The 18,984-nt window shown below is 36.1% G+C and overlaps 1 protein-coding gene across 1 annotated transcript in view; it reads left to right on the forward strand.

Moving 5' to 3' along the window:
- The window catches only part of TRAPPC11 (trafficking protein particle complex subunit 11), a 34,720-nt gene that overhangs the window by 3,622 nt on the left and 12,114 nt on the right, over positions 1-18,984 (forward strand). The window contains exons 5-21 of the mRNA XM_070948381.1: positions 467-581; positions 905-1,004; positions 1,677-1,750; positions 2,265-2,361; positions 4,258-4,391; positions 5,252-5,399; positions 6,441-6,534; positions 7,825-7,904; positions 7,980-8,058; positions 8,139-8,193; positions 9,391-9,536; positions 10,169-10,230; positions 10,329-10,461; positions 11,856-11,986; positions 14,245-14,400; positions 17,647-17,834; positions 18,569-18,717. Coding sequence (XP_070804482.1) covers positions 467-581; positions 905-1,004; positions 1,677-1,750; positions 2,265-2,361; positions 4,258-4,391; positions 5,252-5,399; positions 6,441-6,534; positions 7,825-7,904; positions 7,980-8,058; positions 8,139-8,193; positions 9,391-9,536; positions 10,169-10,230; positions 10,329-10,461; positions 11,856-11,986; positions 14,245-14,400; positions 17,647-17,834; positions 18,569-18,717 — 1,941 coding nt within the window. The remainder of the gene's footprint in view (positions 1-466; positions 582-904; positions 1,005-1,676; positions 1,751-2,264; positions 2,362-4,257; positions 4,392-5,251; positions 5,400-6,440; positions 6,535-7,824; positions 7,905-7,979; positions 8,059-8,138; positions 8,194-9,390; positions 9,537-10,168; positions 10,231-10,328; positions 10,462-11,855; positions 11,987-14,244; positions 14,401-17,646; positions 17,835-18,568; positions 18,718-18,984) is intronic.

An 18,984-nucleotide genomic window follows, 5' to 3' on the forward strand; every position in this document is an offset into this window, starting at 1 on the left:
TTTTCTGGGTGGAATTCAACGTGTTGCATGGCTTAGGACTTGGATATCTATAAGGCAGCTTGCTTTGAATAGAATTTGCCCCTCTGAGGTATACAGAGAGAAAGCATTTATTAAAAGATATTTGTTCTCTGCTGAAGGTCATATCTTGTGCAGTTAGATACCCTTCATCCTATTTATTAACATTTATATGTTTTGTAGATTAGTTAAATTGGACCAATTGAAGAGGCATAATCTCTTATTACCTATAACAAATATTTGAGACAAAACACATCAATATTCCTTGACTGGTGATGATGATATTGTTTAATCGTGTTGATTATCAATGATTATGTGTACTGTTTCCTTCACAATTTTTGATCTTGCTTTGAGTTGTTTCATTATTTCCTAGATACATCATAATAAAGTGTGTAAATATTTGTATTAAGATCATTCAAATCATTTTTTAATGTGCTTGTATTTGCTTTAGGAGAAGATGTTATTGCTTCAGAAAGGGCAGCAGCTTTATGTAATGCTTGTGACCTTTCTGGAAAGTCCCTATTTGTTTTGCCACACACTGATCATCTTGTAGGTTACATTATAAGGTAAGCAGATAATGCAAAATATAGTGCTTTTCTGTATTACTTCTTGAGAGGCAGAAAGGGTTAGGGTTAGGATTAGAGAAAGACAGGTGAGATTATTTCCATTAAATAAATAGTAACTGTTTAAGGGTGGTTAACATAGATTTTTTTTTACAATCCTTTAAATAGTTAGAAGGAGTTTAGTACAAAATACAAATATAACTTAAATGCTTTCAGAGAAATATTATCAGTCTGTGTAGGACTTTCCCTAACTGTAATTTTTTGTATATTCTGAAATATGTCTCTTGTTTTTGTTTCTAAAAAAAATACGTGATTTTCCTTCATAGGTTAGAAAATGCTTTCTATGAACATGCTCAGACCTATTACTACACAGAAATGCGAAGAGTAAAATCTCATAAAGAGTATTTGAACAAAACAACACATCAGGTATTATTAAGATTACTGATAAAGTAAACTACTATTGATGAAGCATTAGAAGTAAGATCTTAAAGAATACAAATATATAACATTATTAAAAGTTAATATTAGTATAAGAGTTACTTATAGAATGTTTTCTTTATTCAGATTTCAGTAGGTAAACCACCATTAAAATAAAGTTTATTCACCAAGGCATTCTTGTGATGTTTCAGTGCTGTCGTTTATTAATTCCTGTTAACAAGTAATACTACTTTTACTGTTATTTTTATTAGAAAATTAATGTTTCATTATATTGAAAAATGGAAGAAGGAATGACTTGTGTTTGCATATGTATATCTGTTTGTGTATCAGAAAAAGATAAAGAAATGAAAAGCAGTTTGGGAAAATTATTTATATCCTGCTGTTTTACTAAAATTGCCTAGAGATTGTAAAACATAGTGATAAAACATCCAAATGCAAATTTTAGAAGCCCTATAAAAGCAAATTACAAAGTGCAATCTAGTAGCAAAAATAAAACTTATGCTAGTGAACAAAATTAATTGAAATCCACTGAAAATGTGTCAGGCTTACTATTTAGCTAAGTATGAAGAGATATTGATCCGCATTTAATGTTGCCTACATTAGAAAGTTTACAGTTAAAATTAACATAGTTTAAAATGTTGTCAATTGGTTATGTTACAGCTTTTGTTTGTTAGACACCAGTTCAAAATAGCATTCTTCAATGAGTTGAAGCAAGACACATTAAATGCTCTAAAGTAAGTATTTTTATTCAAATATTGAAATAGTAAGTGAATGTTCATCAAAGACAGGGAATGGGTAGTAGAAGAGTAGAAAGATTTTGTATGTGGTCATTATTAAATCACCTCCTGCTATTTTCCAGGATTAAGTATATACTGCATGTTGTTCTTCTCAAATAACTTCACTCAAAGATAGTAACTGCCTTATGGTATGGTATCAACAATATTGATTCATTTCAGCATGATGAGCACAACTCTTAGCCATCCAACTGGATTAATTTCTTAAATGAATCAAAAGGCAGTGGGATTCATCCTAGAGAAAATGTACCTAAGAGTTGACACCAATTTGATGGCAATAATTAAATGGTGGGAGTACTTGAAAGATGTGAAGAAGTGCTTTTTTGGAAAACTTGTTGACTGAGGAAAGGGTTAGAGTTAGACTTAAGGTTACCATGTTTGTCATTTAAACTTTGGGATTTTGGGATTGTTTAACAGAATTTTGTATTCCAAATGAATACTATTTTTTGTTTAGAAACTACAAAACTGCCTTTAATCTTGTACATGAATTGAGAGCTCATGAAACAAACATGCTGGAAATCAAAACTATGGCAGGATTTATAAATTACAAGGTAACAACTATGTATCATTTTTACTTGTACTACTTTTAGGCTAAAGGTAGAATAATACCAATTTATACATGTATTAAAATGTTGTAGTTGATGATATCTAGAAACATATATGACAAGAACATTTTTATCCTTTATGTTGGAATGTGGTAATAGGCGATGTATTGCTGACCACATGTCAGTAATTCTCAGAAAATCAGTCAGTTGACTGACAGGAAGATGCCAGTGCAATTTCTAACTAAGGAGACTACACACTGGCTGTTACAATCCTGATCCTTCTAACTTATAAAGCAATTGGATGGCAAATGTGTATACATCGGAGAGTGTATCTCAAAAGTGCTTTTTCAAACATCAACTGTTTGTTTTTTCCTTGAGGAAGACATTTCGCTTCTTATCCAAGAAGCTTCTTCAGTTCTGACTGAATGGGGAGAGGGAGATGGAAGGATTCATTTTCTGTTATCTGGTCTTTAGCACTCTCTCTGAAAGCTGTTGAGGCCACTTGGGGGTTTATCTATGCCCTGAGGGTCATCTAAATCAGAGTGCAAATGGGTCTGGAATCTTTTTGGAACTGCTGAAAGGACTGTGTTGTGAACAGAAGATACTGTAGGTCATATTCCTCCCCATCTGTTGAGAGAGTGCTGTTTAAATTTTAACACAGATGGCCTCTTTTACTCCTCTTTAAAACTAGTGATCCTCTCTGTCCAGAATGTGGACTTTTATCTAGATGACTGAGAATCTCCATAGACATCAGAGAGGGTAGTTCAGGAGCTGGAAGATAAAGAATGACCAGTCAAGGTTCCCAAGATCCACATGTGGGATGCAAATTGTCCATTTTGAGTGACTGCAATATTCACTTCTTCAAATTCACTGCCAGTGGAACTTTTAAAGGGAGAATTCTAAGTGTTGCTACTTTGATTTAAGAAAAAATTGATTATCAGAAATTGTTGATATAATCAGTTGATGTGGAAACTGCAAAGATTTGGCCTTAAGTTCTAGGCTTCTGCAGCATTTTTAAATTCAAAATCACAAAGTTGGTTCAGAGCATGTGGAGAACTCTTCGGAGTACCTGTATCTTCCATGAATTGTGTGGGAGCCCACATATGCTCTAAATTGCCTTTTGTCTTCAGATCTGAAGTCTTAATAGATAGCTTTATTGGGAAATCACTTATAATTCATCCTGTTTTACTAAAAAAATTGATATATCATGTTTTTTTGTTTACATTTAGTTACCTTTTTGGTTGTGCAATAGAGTTCTTTAAATAGTGATTTGAGGGCAATGTGCACCTTAGGATAATCTGTTGAATAGATTGAAGCTGGGTGAGGAGAGAGTAAGGGCAGAAAAGCAAGGGAAAAGCCATGCTTCTGCTAAACACATGGCCTTTCTTCATATACTGTATTAAAGGGGTGGACAATCTGATGCCTCCACTGGATTACAGCTTCACCATTCTTTGCTGTGGTTCAGGTTAGAGCATTCTGGAAGACATTTGATGCCTGTTCTGTTCTTCTTAGCAATAGAAAAGAAGGACTGGCCTTTAAGATAAAAAGCTTTGTGGACAGACCTTACTTAAACTGGCTCAGATAAAAGAAATCTGAGACTATCCCTTCTGGGGAGACCAGATTTTTCAGCATTGTTCTTGGCATCTTTGGGATTAAACATCTAGATTATTTGGGAATTAATGGAATCCATTCTTTTATTCCTTAATTATTAGCCTTTTCAGTTTGATCATTTTCATAACCCAAGCACACTTAAAAAATGAAGGTATTTAAGGGTTGGATATAGAAAGATTCATGTAAAAACATAAAAGTGGTATGGTTTTTTGCGACATGAATATACAATTTCATTATACTGAATTTGAGTTTCTAACCTTCATAAAGTGTTCTGATTTCTCATCTTTTTAGATCTGTCGCCTGTGTTTTCAGCATAATACACCACTGGATGCAATTGAACAGTTTAGGAAACATATAGATCTATGCAAGAAAAAAATAGGAAGTGCAGAGTTGACTTTTGAGCATGCTGCCTGGATGTCAAAACAGTATGTTTTTAAAGTATTTTTAGTATTAAGCTTGGCTAATTAATTATTTAGGTAGTTCAAACTGGAAAATGTTCTTTTTTTGCCTACATTAGTATCAACTGAAGACTGTTAGACTCAGAATTAAGCTTGAAATAATGAAATAATGTCTTATTTGTTGACTTTATATCCTAATTTTTCTCTGAACTCAAAGTATGCAGGGTTGGGGGAAGGTGTCTTCTATAATTTTATTCTCACAGTGACAGTTTGTGAGATGACAGCCAGTTTGGTCTGGGAGGAGTAAGGTGTGTTGCATATGTTCAATCCCTTGAGTTATTTGTAAACATAATAAAGGTGGAATTTACACACACACACAAGCTTACATATATATATAAGTGTGTGTATGTATGTACATATACTGTATGTATTATGTATGTGTGTGTGTATTCATATATGGATATGAATATGAATATAAATATATAAATAAAATTGGCTGAGAAAATCATCTAGTGAGCCTTGTGAATCTAGTGCAATTAGCAGTCACCATGATAAAAACTTACTAATACTCACTTTTTAAAATTGTCTTTCCTTTTTAAAATTGTCATTAATAACTGATGTATTACAACTGCAACCCTGCAAAGAAGTCTAGGGAAGCAATGAAAAGAAATTTGTAAATCAATTTCTTATTTTTACATTTTGTGACACATAATACATTGTTTTGGGTTTTTTTTTATATAATTATGAAAGCTGGAAAATTTAGGGTGCTTCTTTAAATTTAGATTCTTAGGACCTTACATATTCATGAATTGCCTCTTGCCACTACTTTTATTTTCAGTTCAACTTTTGGTAAAATATTAGAGTCGATGTTTGTGGTTTCTTAACAGATTTCAGGCTTTTGGAGATCTATTTGATGAAGCTATTAAGCTCGGGTTGACAGCTATTCAAACACAAAACCCAGGTTTCTATTATCAGCAGGCAGCATATTATGCACAAGAACGGAAGCAATTGGCAAATACTCTCTGCGATCATGAGGTGAGTCAGATTATTTTACAGCTCATGAAACTCTGTGGTAAGATCATATATTTTTCTATGTCATGGTTTTTAGTAAGCCTTTGTTTACTTTCTAGCAAGCTAGTATTCTGGCAAATTGACATACCAAAGAATTATAGTATTTTGCATTTGTTTGCAAAAAAGTTTTCTTGAAGTCATTGAAATGTACCTTATTACAGTATTGTGTAAAGAACTGATACATGTTCATTCCTTTGTCTACAAGGCATTCATACAAGCACTATTGTGTATGGCTATGCAGTTTATTTAAATATCAAATTTAGTCATGGATTATCTGCATATCACACTAATTAGATAAGGTCCTAAAATAATGCTGGGCATACATTAAGTAACCTGAATGAATTTCAGATAAAGAATACCTTATATCAAATGACTCTCCTTCCCAAGTTGACACTAATAATTAATGTGTATGTGCTAAAGAATCATCTATCCTACCTGAGTTGTAAGCATTTTCCATGTTCAATATAAATCTTGAATGTGGAACCTGAAATTTGGAAGTTTTATAGTAAATGCAAAATAAATGTTGGATACTCTAAATTTAATGTTTTTAATGTCCCAATCCACTGTTTTACTAAGTGAAAGATTTGAGCTACAGACCTGTGTGCAAATTTTAATTATAAGCCATGCTACATGAAATGATAGAATGACTATACAGTAGTATGTATTTTTACTGAAAGTTTGGTAAGAAAACGGAATTTAGTATAGCTGTTCAGATTGCCAGGCAAAACATATACTTTTCCCCTTATCAATTGTGATTCCTATGCTCAAATATTTATTATCAATATCATTGATATTTAGTTAGCTGAAGAGTGTATACTTGGATTTAGTTTAATATCTTACAATTCAGTTGATATTTTTGCATTCTGTATGAGATACTATGTTGGTGCAGGCTTGTTCTTCTATGAACTCATTTTAAGAGTTCTTCTTCCTTGACTTGTTATTTCATTATTGCTTTTATCACACATTAAAAATTAAATATAAAGAAAAAATTTGCTGAATTTACAGTCTTCTGTGATATATCCAAATCCGGATCCATTGGAAACACCAACTGGAATGCTTGACTTCTATGGACAAAGGCCATGGAGGCAGGGAATATTAAGTAAATATATTTTTTATTTCTTAATTAAAAAACAAATAACTCAATAAACATTTATCCTAGAAAGTCTGAAGAGAAATTTGCAGCTCTTATAAACTGATCAGAGATGGTAACAGAATTCTGTGCTTCCTTGTTCAGCTCAGCACTTGTTCATGTTCTTTTGAATGAATTAATTGGTTTTGTAGGACTGGGCATGAAACCCAGCGTGCATGATGAATATATCAGGAACCCCTAATATGTATTTTCTAAATATTTAACAACTTACTGCAACAGCAGTATATGACTTAGCTGATGTTTTCCAGTAGACACTTTTTAAAAACAGTTTCCCTGAAGTAGTTTTAAGCACTGCTTCCTCAGTAGACATAATTTAACATTGTTTAAAGTTTGAACTAATATTTTACAGTCAGATGAAATACTTACCGGAGGTTATGAGCATGTTTCATGGCAAATTTCAGGTTTCGCTACATCAGGAATGGGCAACTTAAAACTCCAAGGCCGTTGATGACTGCTTCTGGTCCCTCTGTGATTGAGATGCCTAAAAAATTACTATCATGGTTTTGCGCAGTTTTGAAATGGACAACATCTGGGAAATGTGTGTGTAGGCCCTAAAATAGGCAAAACAGCTACAATATTTTTTTTCCAAAATCCAGGAAATATTGTAAAATTTTGGCTCCATTCATATATTGCCCTACCCACTTTGCATTATTAATACTCTACACTGATGTTAGTGAAGAAAATAGATCTGCATATTGAAATGAATTAGAGTCCATAGAAAAACTATTTGTTTAATTTATTGCATATGCAGAGATTTGGAGAGATTACAGTTTCAACATCTGGTCTTAAATGTTACTCATAAGAGAATGTAGAGATTTAAAAAATTGAAATAAATGCCCTATGGCAAATATGTGACACCAAACCTGCATTCCTATTTGCAATCTGCAAAGTAGCATAAATCAAGCGAACATTGCCTATTAGAAATGCCTCCATAAATTATCTGCTGCTAAGAAACAGTTATGAGGTTTTGGGGTGAGGTTATTAATATTGTTTTCTTGCAGGAGCTCTTTGAATATACTCCATATACATTTAATTCCTTCAGGGATTCTTTTAGATCAGTCTTATCAAAAGAACTAAGAATATGGTAGAATTCCAAACATTCTTTCTCCTAAGTTACAGAAGTGTTTGGAATCTATGTACTCCTGGCTTGGAACTAAGCATGTGCCTTACAGTTGTAATAATAATGTACCCCTCTTGGAGCAAAACTCATTAAAATGGATTTTTCATTGTCTTACGCAGGTTTTGATCTTAATGATCCTGAAAAGGAGAAAGTGGGAATCTTGGCACTGCAATTGAAAGAGAAGAAAGTTCTCCATTCTGTAAGTTAGATTTCTGTTTATACTTTCTAGTTTTTGTAAGTCCAAATATAACTGCCAGAATTTTTTATTTATTAGGAGCTAATAATCACCTTGTTGAGTAATGCAGTTACGCAATTCAAGAGATACAAGTGTCCAAGAATGAAAAGTCACTTGAGTAAGTTTCATTTTCAAACACATCTTTAAAAGATGTTTAAATGAGTTAAAGTACTGGGAATAATCTCATTTTCTTTTCAGTGGTTCAGATGGGTGAAGAATATTATTATGCTAAAGATTACACCAAAGCTTTGAAGTAAGTGTGACTTTATAAATGTAGTATGGCATAGTTTTGAATACTTTAATATACCTAGAAACTATGAGAATTAGATTTTTCTGTCTCATCAATATGGTGAAATATATAATTTGTGATCAAATTATTTTAAAAAATTCAAGTTCTCATGGTATATATAATGTATATAATGTATATCATCATATACAGTATAATGATCCTCAATATTTGTCTTTTTCTAAAGTAGGACCAGTTATAGAATAACTGTTTTGCAGCTTTCCCTTTTCAGGATTCATGGATGTACTGACCCTAATTCTAACACCACCAGATTGTCCAACTTATAAAGTGGTAGACCCGCCATATACATTTGTTAAATATCTTAAGCTAACTCTGATCACCATCAGGTCATCGGGTAGATGTAGTTATTTCTTTATTACACAAATATATACACTGCCACAGACTGTGGGATAATGGGAACATTTGAACTTTGTATTGTTTTGTTGAAAACTATTTGGAGTACAAAGATTCCAAATAATTTACAACAAAATAAACCTCTAAAATTTCCTCATTTCCCACAGTCCATAAAATCAAATATAATAAAAACAATTAGCTCAGACAAAACAAACCTTTAAAAAAAAAACCTTGAAGGTAGCCTGATATAGCCACTAGCATTCATAGGCTTGCCGACACAAGAGCCTTTTATAAGATAAATTTAGGCCACAAAAATGTTCATAATGGTGGGTCCACCACTGCAAAGAATTGTTTTTTAATGTCACATGGGATGGGAACCCTAAACATTCCCACTCCCAAAAATCAACTTACAGGTTGGGCCAATTCTAGTTGATAATTTAGGGAGTTGAAGGAAATCTCTGAACCACACAGGGCTTTATAAGCCACCATTTTGAAATTGATCCTGAAATTTCTTAGTAATTGACCAAATTCCTTGGTAACTGAATCAGGAACTAAAGCAAGATGTGCAATTCTGAAGCACCTTTAAAGGAAGCCCTATATAGAGATCTTGCAGTAGTCTAATAGAGAAGTGACATCCTGGACTGAGAGGCAGTGACTGGCCAAGATCCTCCAGCTTTTGTGCCTAAGGTGCAACTAGAACTCACAGTCTCCTGGTTTTTAGCCCAGTGCCTTAACTACTACTTCAGTCTGGCTCTTCACTTTATAGAAAATATTACATATATCAAGTTATTTAAATATTCTGTCTTCTAGGCTCCTTGATTATGTTTTGTGTGATTACCGTAGTGAAGGATGGTGGACTCTCCTGACTTCTATACTGTCCACTGCTCTTAAATGTTCCTATCTAATGGCCCAAATAAAAGATTATATTACATACTCATTAGAGCTGCTGGGCAGAGGTAAGCAAGGCATTTTAATTCTGTTTTCAATCTGTGAGTTTTTAACAGCAAGTGTGGGCAAGTTGACAGGCATTTGGAATTATGTGTGAACAGTTATGCTAAAAGATATTTTATGGTAAAGGATAGATGAGCCCAGAAAAATGTGAATAAGGAACAATAAGGCATACTTTCTCTTTATTACTTGAACTCCCAATGAATTTATTGTAAACTTTTGTTGTCCAGGCATAAAAGTGTCCTAAGTAATAAAAATCAAACCATTTTGTGCTTCCATGTTCCACAAGGGACACCATTTATTCTTTGAATGCTGTCCAAGGATTTGAAGCCTGAAAGGAAATAATAATAAACTTAAAATGCTTAAAAATGTTCAGATATAGGGAAGCAACCATGTGAGTTCAAATTACATTATAACATTTTCATCTAGTGATTAATTATGGCTTCTGATTTCACCCAAATATAGTTACTGTTTGTATTTTTATCTACTATATGATTTTGTGATTTCTTCACCTAATTGTTGCTCAGTTTTCTACAACATATAGATAACATATTGGTTATAATTCCTCTTCCAAACATTTAGAGGAATATTTTAAAGATAACAATGTTATTTATTCATTTTAATATGTGTTTTATTGAAGCATCTACTTTGAAAGAAGATCAGAAATCTCGAATAGAAAAGAATCTGATCAAAGTTCTTATGGTCAGTAGAAAGAAGCACATTTATGTGAAATAATCTGCAGAGTTTACCAGCTCTATGCATAGATTTGATCAGTTTAAATAATCTTGTTTTGAATTTAGAATGAGAATCCAGATCCTGAATCTGACTGCGATGCTGCTTCTGTAAAAGCTGCACAGAAATTGTGGGCTGATAGAGTATCCCTGGCGGGCAACAATATCTTTACAATAGAAGTACAAGATTTTGTTCCTTTTGGTATGTATTAAAACTTTTATAACAAAAGAGTAGCACCTATGTGAACCAATGGTATAAAGGTAGAAGTAAAAACAGCAGGATATAATTTAAATCCATATTCAATATTTCCTTTTCTTATGAAATGAAGTCCATATTAGATACAAAATGAGAACTTGAAGAATAGTTTAATTATTTTTAAATACCTGAAAGAGACTAATATATTGTAGAGGAATGCTTTATTAAAAGTCAAATATTTCTTATTGTTGATTTACTGTATTTTTATATACAACAAAAACAATTCCAAACAGTTTACATTATAAAAACATGAAATATGATGCATAACTTATCATCCAAATAAAATATAATTTCTGCTACAATGTGGTAGGTGTACTGGTAGCCATTCATTACCAAGGGCCCTCTCAGACATCTCTAACAGTTTTTTAAATTGCATCCTAGGCTGCTGTGTAAAGATTTCTATTCCAAAGCATATATATTTATAAGGAATTCCTTTGATATAGGTCATTGATTTAGAAACAAAATTATATCCAAATTTTTATATTTGCTTTTAATTTCCTGCTAAATTACAGTGTGGATAATCTTACCATTGCATGTAAAATTCTTGCACATGATTAGTGGTCCTTTTATGCAGCAATATGTTCAAATTAAAATCTTCTGTACCTCTGAAATACAATATTCTTCAATATACTGGGCAGCAGACTAGTTGTGCAGGTGCACATCTGCATACAAAAATGCAGACGAGGGACTAGAAATAGTTGTAGTAACAAGCTTAGTATGAGAAAAAATTATTTATATTTGGAAAGTGCTTTCAGCAGAGGGTCTGCTAGGTTCTAAAGCACCTTTGCTAATGTTTGAACGTCAAAGTTCTGTCAACCTTCATCCAATACAGGTTGTTGTTGACTTACAATCATTCATTTAGTGACCTTTCAAACTTAACAAAGGCACTGAAAAAACAATCTTGTGACCAGTTTTCACACTTAAAAGCATTACCATGGTCACGTGATCAAAATTCTGGCAATTGGCAGATGGCATGTATTTGTAACAATTACACTGTCCCAGGGTCATGTGATCATCATGTGCAACCTTCTCAGCTGACTTTCAACAAGCAAAGTCGATGGGGGAAGCCAGATTTGCTTAATGACCACATGATTCACTTAACTGTAGCAATTTTCTTAACAATTGTGGCAGGAAAGTTCATAAAATGGGGTGCAAATCTCTTAATAACAGCCTTGCTGAGCAAAAGAAGTTAGGGGCTCATTTGTGGTTGTTAAGTCAAGAACTACCCGTACAAGATAGAAAATTAGCCCAAATTGTTAAATATTGCTGCTAAATATAAAATATTTCATTGTTTTTGGTAACATGCTTGTCCTCTGATTTTATTTTGTTTCAACATCTAGTGCAATGTAAAGCTAAATTTCTTGCTCCAAGTTTTCATGTTGATGTACCAATTCAGTTTGATGTATATTTGAAAGCTGACTGCCTGCATCCTCTCCAATTTTCTAAGTTGTGTGTCAATTTCAGTAATCAGGTAATGTTTTTAAAAATATTGTTTTTATGATTCATATGTGCTTAATGGGATGAGGTAGTTGTCACAATATGTATCGTGTTTCCCCTAAAATAAGACCCACCCCGAAAAGAAACCCTATCATGTTTTTGAATGCATCTGCTCAAATTAAGCCCTATCCCCAAAATTAGCCCTAATTAAGACTCTGCCCACCCTGGGATGTAGGGGTTGGGGTGAGGCGCACAGGTAAAAATTAAGCTAAGGTGGGAATGGGGGTGGTGGAGCTGACCTACTTACCAAACCTCGCACATCCTGACGTCTGCCTCGCCTTCTGTAGCCTACTTTTTTGCAGCTGCTTGCCACAGCTCGCATGTGTTGCCCTTGGCCTCCGTTTTGCCGTCAGAGGCCTTCTGGAAAACCCTCTGCAGATGAGGGCTTTCCAGAAGGCCTCTGAAAGCAAAACAGAATCCAGAGGCGTCATGCATGTCAATCCGGAGCCCATTTCTCAGCTTCAGAGGACTTTCTGGAAGGCTCTGAAGGTGAAATGGAAGGCCGGGGGTAACGCCTGCAAGCGGTGGCAAGCGGCTGCAGAAGTGGGCCAGTGGCGGGCTCCTGCTAGGCAGGGCTGTTGGTGCCGCTGACCTGAGGTGAGTCAATAATTAGACCCCCCTGAAAAGAAGTCCTAGCCATTTTTTCAGGGGTCAAAAGAAAATAAGATCCAGTCTTATTTCCAGGGAAACACGGTAGATGTTTACTGTTTACATGATCCAGTCAGTTTCAATTGAGACAAATCTCCAATAATTTATTTTTCTGTTTAGCAGATTGGAACTATTTTGACAATATTTTTTTTAAAAGAATGCAATATATTTACAATATCTCATTTAAAATCAAAAGCTTCCTCAGCATTCTTTAAAATTCTCAAATCAAACAGAGCAGACTTTATTGAAAATCTCATTTATTTATTTATTGACTTCGAAGGCCACCCAACACAACCAGTGTGACTTTGAGTGGTGTTCAGCATAAAAACAAAAATAAAAGAAAAACCTTACATAACAATAAATAGAATATATAGAATATATAAATGTAACATAAAATGGCAGTCAAGCACATAACCAAGCAATCAGAAAGGGACTCCCACTGAACTGGTCTCTAAAAGCCTGGCGAAAGAGCCAAGTTTTAATGGCGTTCTTAAAGGCAAGAAGAGTTGGATCCTGGCATACTGTACATTAGAGAGGGTCATTCCAAGGAATAGGAGCAGCCACAGAAAAGAAGAATAAGAAGAGTATTTTGAACATGATAAATCAATCTGGAATTCCTTATGGTAATAAATTCCTTTCAAAACAATTTTAGCAAAGTTCTTCACTTTATATGTGTAAATTGTAATATTTCCCAAAGCTTTTTTTTTCTTACTTCCTTTATTCTTTCATCATTTTCTTATTTGATGACAGACATATGTTATTGAAATAATATGGCTTTCTGGCTTGTTCTCAAACTTTCTATATATTTTGCTTGTTCTTACTAAAAAAGGAAGACCAAAGGATTCACATATTCATCTGAAAGCCTGACAGATAGCTGGGATTATTATTTCTGGTTGTGGTTAACCTACTTTTTATCAGAATTCTCACTTTAATGCTACTATGTTTTAACAGTCTCGAACTTTTCTATTTTTATACTCCACAGACTTAGAATTTCTTTTATTTTATTATATATATATATAGTAATAACTTGTAAAGTGAACAAAATGTACATTTTATTCAGTCTGTCCTACACAGTCTTCTTAATTTCATATATAGGAGGCCAAAATTCCATGTTGCCACCTAGCATAGCCATGATGAGAATAATTTATCTCAAACATATTTAAAGCTAAGTAGATTGGACAAAATTAAAATGCTTAAATCTATTTGAAATGTAGTATTGTATAGTATACAGGCATACATGTATGTCATGCAAACTTGTATGTCATCTGCAGCACTTATTTAGAAATCTAATTGAGAGTTCTTTGAGAAAAATTCTTCGTAAATATCATGCATGTATAATTTCCAAGCCAAATTGGACAAATCTAAACATATTGTAAATGTTTACATTTAATTGTTTTAAAAGACATGCCCTTAAATTTCTTTAAAAACATTAATGGTATATAAATAAATGTTTGAAAGACAGTAATCCGAACTACACAGTATATTTCTTAGTTCTAAACAGTATAGCAAATTATCATAGTAATTCAGGTAAATCTTACTTATTTTTTGCATTGTCTACTTCTGCCTATTTTTCTCTTACTATAGGAATACAATCAGTATTGTGTAGTGGAAGAAAACTATCCAAAATGTGACATCCTGGAACCATCTACACAGGGAACATTATGTCTTATCCCTGGTAAGACAAAAAAGTTCACTTTCAAATTTGTGGCAAAAACAGAAGACGTGGGGAAAAAAATTGAGGTATGTTCTACAGGGTGTTATAAAAATATTAATGGTGTTGTTGATTATAATTCAGGAATGTGTGAACAGTAATCAGCTAATACAGTAGGGTGCCTTTTCTGAGAAAAAGAGGATAAGAACTGGAGTCAAGGCCACCACATCAGAAAAAGGAATTGTGGACTTTAATCTTTGGAAAAGTAATAATTAATATCATCATATATTAGAATGCTATAACCTCTAGATATTCCTAAATCCAATTTATTCATTTGTATGTTATTAAGCTTTATCATGTTTATTTTTTAGCTTATTTACATATTTTAAACTATTTAATAAAATATTAAATAAATAAAAACAAGAAGAGTCCAAATTGCTATTGCTTAACGCATTGTAAGCCGCCCTGAGTCTCTGGAGAAGGGTGGCATATAAATCAAATTAAAAAAAAAAGAAAAGAAATAAATTAGCTCTTGAATATACATGTAGTAGTGGCATCTTTTAAGAATGTGCACAAATAGACAAATGCTTCTTTGTAAAAGGACAACCTGAGCTCAAGAGGTTTCAGAAAATTGATATATTTTGGTAGGATTCTGCTAGAAACAAGTAGTGGCTAGGACTCATTTATAAATGCATATAGATCATAATGGCGGCCTGGGAGCTCATGGCTTCCATCACGGCCTTGGACCTGGCCCAGTTAGTTCAAGGCCCTACTCACATGAGGGGACACACTCTGGATCTGATTTTTGTCTCTGGTCAGTGGCAGAATGATCTAGAAATAGGGGATTTAGTTATGGAGCCCTTGTCATGGTCTGAACATTCACTCCTTTGACTGGACCTTCGAACCGCTACCCCTCGCTGCAGGGAGCCGGAGCCGGTTAGATGGTTCCGTCCCAGGCGCCTAATGGACCCAGATAGGTTCCGGACGGAGCTTGGGCCATTCCCTGAGGCTCTGGCTCATGACTCGACTGAAGAACTAGTGGCCGCCTGGGATAGGGCGGCCGCTGGGGCTTTGGACCGCGTCGTGCCTTTGCGGCCTCTGACTCGGCGCCGATCTCAATTGGCTCCTTGGTTTTCCGAGGAGCTGAGAGAGTTGAAGCGCCGGAAAGGACGCTTGGAGAGCGGTTGGAGGGCCAGCCGTTCCGAATCTGACCGAACACTGGTGAGGTCTCATATTAAGATCTACCTAATGGCGATCAAAGTGGCAAAATTTAATTATTTTTCCGCTCTGATTGTGTCTGCAGATAACCGCCCAGCCGCCCTGTTTAGGTTGATCCGTTCCCTACTCCATTTGGGAGCGCGGGAAGACCACTTGCAGAGTAGGGCTGAGGATTTTGTCCAATATCTGCATGACAAAATCGCTCAGATTCGGGAGGGCTTGGACTCTGACTGGATGGGTTCAGATGGGGTGATGGAGGTGGGTCTTGAGAGTGTTAGCTGGGAGGAGTGACCTTGTGACTCCTGAGGATGTGGACAGGGTCCTGGGTAGGCTGAATGTGACCACATGTTTATTGGACCCGTGTCCCTCCTGGTTGGTGCTGGCTTCCCGGGAGGTTACACGAGGCTGGCTCCAGGGGATTATTAACGCTTCTTTGAGCGAGGGTTTCTTTCCCGCCGCTTTGAAAGAGGCAGTGGTGAGGCCCCTCCTCAAGAAGCCTTCCATGGACCCGGCCGTTCTATCAAATTATCGTCCTGTCTCCAACCTTCGTTTTGTGATGAAGGTTGTTGAGAATGTGGTGGCACGACAGCTTCCTCAGCACCTGGATGAAGCAGACTATCTAGATCCATTCCAGTCGGGTTTCAGGCCTGAGTATAGCACGGAAACTGCATTGGTCGCATTGGTTGATGATCTCTGGAGGGCACGGGACAGGGGTTGTTCCTCTGTCCTGGTCCTGTTAGATCTCTCGGCGGCTTTTGATACCATCGACCATGGCATCATGCTGTGCCGGCTGGAGGGGTTAGGAGTGGGGGGCACCGTTCTACGGTGGTTCACCTCCTTCCTCTCCAGCCGTATGCAGCCTGTGTTGGCAGGGGGGCAGAGGTCGACCCCAAGGCACCTAGTTTGTGGGGTGCCACGGGTCGGTCCTCTCATCCCTTCTGTTCAACATTTATGTGAAGCTGCTGGGCGAGATCATCCGTGGCTTCGGGGTGGATTTCCATCAGTACGCTGATGATACTCAGCTGTACATTTCCACCCCAGACCACCCCAATGATGCCCTTGAAGTGATGACCCGGTGCCTGGAAGCCGTACAGATCTGGATGGGGAGGAACAAGCTCAGACTGAACCCCTCCAAGACCGAGTGGCTGTGGTTTCCGGCATCCCGTCATAGTCAGTTGACTCCATCACTGACTATTGGGGTTGAGACCTTGACCCCCTCAGAGGGCTTGCAACTTGGGTGTCCTTCTGGACTCACAGCTGTCTTTAGAAGACCATCTGATAGCTGTGGCCAGGTGGGCTTTTTATCAGGTTCGCCTGATTTACCATTTGCGTCCCTTTCTGGACTGGGACTCCCTACGCACAGTCACTCACGCCCTCATCACCTCCCGTCTGGACTATTGTAACACTCTCTACATGGGGCTCCCCTTGAAGAGCACCCGGAAGCTCCAACTGGTCCAGAATGCAGCCGCGTGGGTAATTACGGGAGCGACTCGACGCTCCCATGTAACACCGCTCCTGCGCGAGCTGCACTGGCTCCCGGTGGTCTTTCGGGTGCGATTCAAGGTGTTGGTTGCCATCTTTAAAGCGCTCCATGGCTTTGGACCTGGCTATTTACGAGACCACCTTCTGCCACTGATAGCCTCCCATCGACCGGTACGCTTCCACAGAGAGGGGCTCCTCCGGGTGCCGTCAGCTGACGACCCTCAGGGGGAGAGCATTCTCTGTGGGGGCCCCTACCCTCTGGAATGAGCTGCCCCCGGAGATTCGTAGGATTCACAACCTACGTACCTTTCGTTGTGCCCTAAAAACATTATTATTTCAACAAGCAGGGCTGGCCTAAATAATAATAACATTGTACTATTTTAAATGGGGTGTTTTATTAGAGTTTTTTGGCCAATTTATTTAATCGTTTTAAATTGCTTTTAATTTGTATATTGTCATGGTTTTATTTTTGGCTGTACACCGCCCTGAGTCCTTCAGGAAAAGGGCGATATAGAAATTCAATAAAATAAAATAAATAAATAAATAAATACTAAAAGCAGTAATTTACTCTGTATTATAATGCTTTAAATGAACTGAAGGATGGGAAACCCAAATATAATCTTTTTTCTTTTCAGATTACCTCAGTGGACTTAATTTTGGGTAGTGAAATTGGCAGGTGTGTGGTCTTGAACTGGCATGGAGGAGGGGGTGATGCTGCTGCTTCTCGAGAAGCAGTGCTGGCAGCGCGTTCCTTCAAAAGACGACCCAAACTTCTAGATAATGAGGTTCACTGGGATAGCCTTACAATTCAGGCAAGCACTATGTAAGTATGAATGGCTTCCATGGAGAGAAATAATTCTATGAATGTTTGAGGTTTGAGAATAGAATAAAACAGGGAGTTGCTTTCACTGTTCCACCTTTCAAGAAAAAGTTCATCAGAAATTGCGAGGCAATATCGGAGACTGAAAATATTCCACTGTCTAAAAGGATTATGACTTTGTAAGTTAGGATTCCCAGGTTCTGTGACAACAGTTTGCTAATATGTTCTGTAGGGCTTTCACATTCTTAATGATGTTGTTCAAGATAATTTATTATCTGCATTGCAAGAAGCTCTGGAATGCTTCTATATGATGAAAGGCATTTAGAAATGTTTTCAATACAACTTGTCCTCAACTTATCACAATTGGTACCAGAATTTCTGTTGCTAAATGATGTGGTCCTTAAGTGGGTCATCACATGACCGGATCTCATTTTACAACCATTTTTATCATAATAGTTAAGAGATAATTTTACCTAAATTAAAGCATTTTGTGGCCCTTAAAATAGTTTCTAATGGCTACAGGACTACCATCTATGCTTGTTTGTACACTGTAAAAAACCTATTAGAAGAGAGTAAAAATAGGAAGAGTTTGAAAAGTACACACAATAGTTTGAATTTACTTGCATGCCTAGAGAATTGTTGTTACTACGCACGCAGAGGCTTGTAGAATAACAGCTCAACTAAGGAAGAAGATAAAGCTAAGCAAGCAGATGACTTGTTTCTTGTTTTTATTCAAGGATCATTTCTAGAGTGCCTAACATTTCTGTCCAGCTTAGTCATGAACCTCCTGCCCTAATGAATGAAATGTATTGTTTGACTGTGACAATCGAGTCACATGAGAAGACAATTGCCAAAGATGTAAAGCTCACAGCAGGCTTAAAACCAGGTATTCATTATGTAACATCATATTACTGGCTCAGTCACAATCCTCAAGGAACTTCTCATTGTGGAGAGGTTTAAACCAGTCCCTTCTCTTTTATTAATAGGGCAAGTCAATAATTCAACAATTAGATAGTAGAAGACAAATGAAAAGGCCATTTAATAGTTAGATTTAATGAAGTGATATGCATATTATTTAGATATGCTAACTTAAATGTTTGATGGCTTTGAAAAATAACATTCTTTTATATAAAATGGTATACTTTTACTTTAG

Source organism: Pituophis catenifer, unplaced genomic scaffold, assembly GCF_029215685.1.
Source record: "Pituophis catenifer annectens isolate HBS135680 unplaced genomic scaffold, rPitCat1.0.hap2 SCAF_8, whole genome shotgun sequence".
Lineage (NCBI taxonomy): Eukaryota > Metazoa > Chordata > Lepidosauria > Squamata > Colubridae > Pituophis > Pituophis catenifer.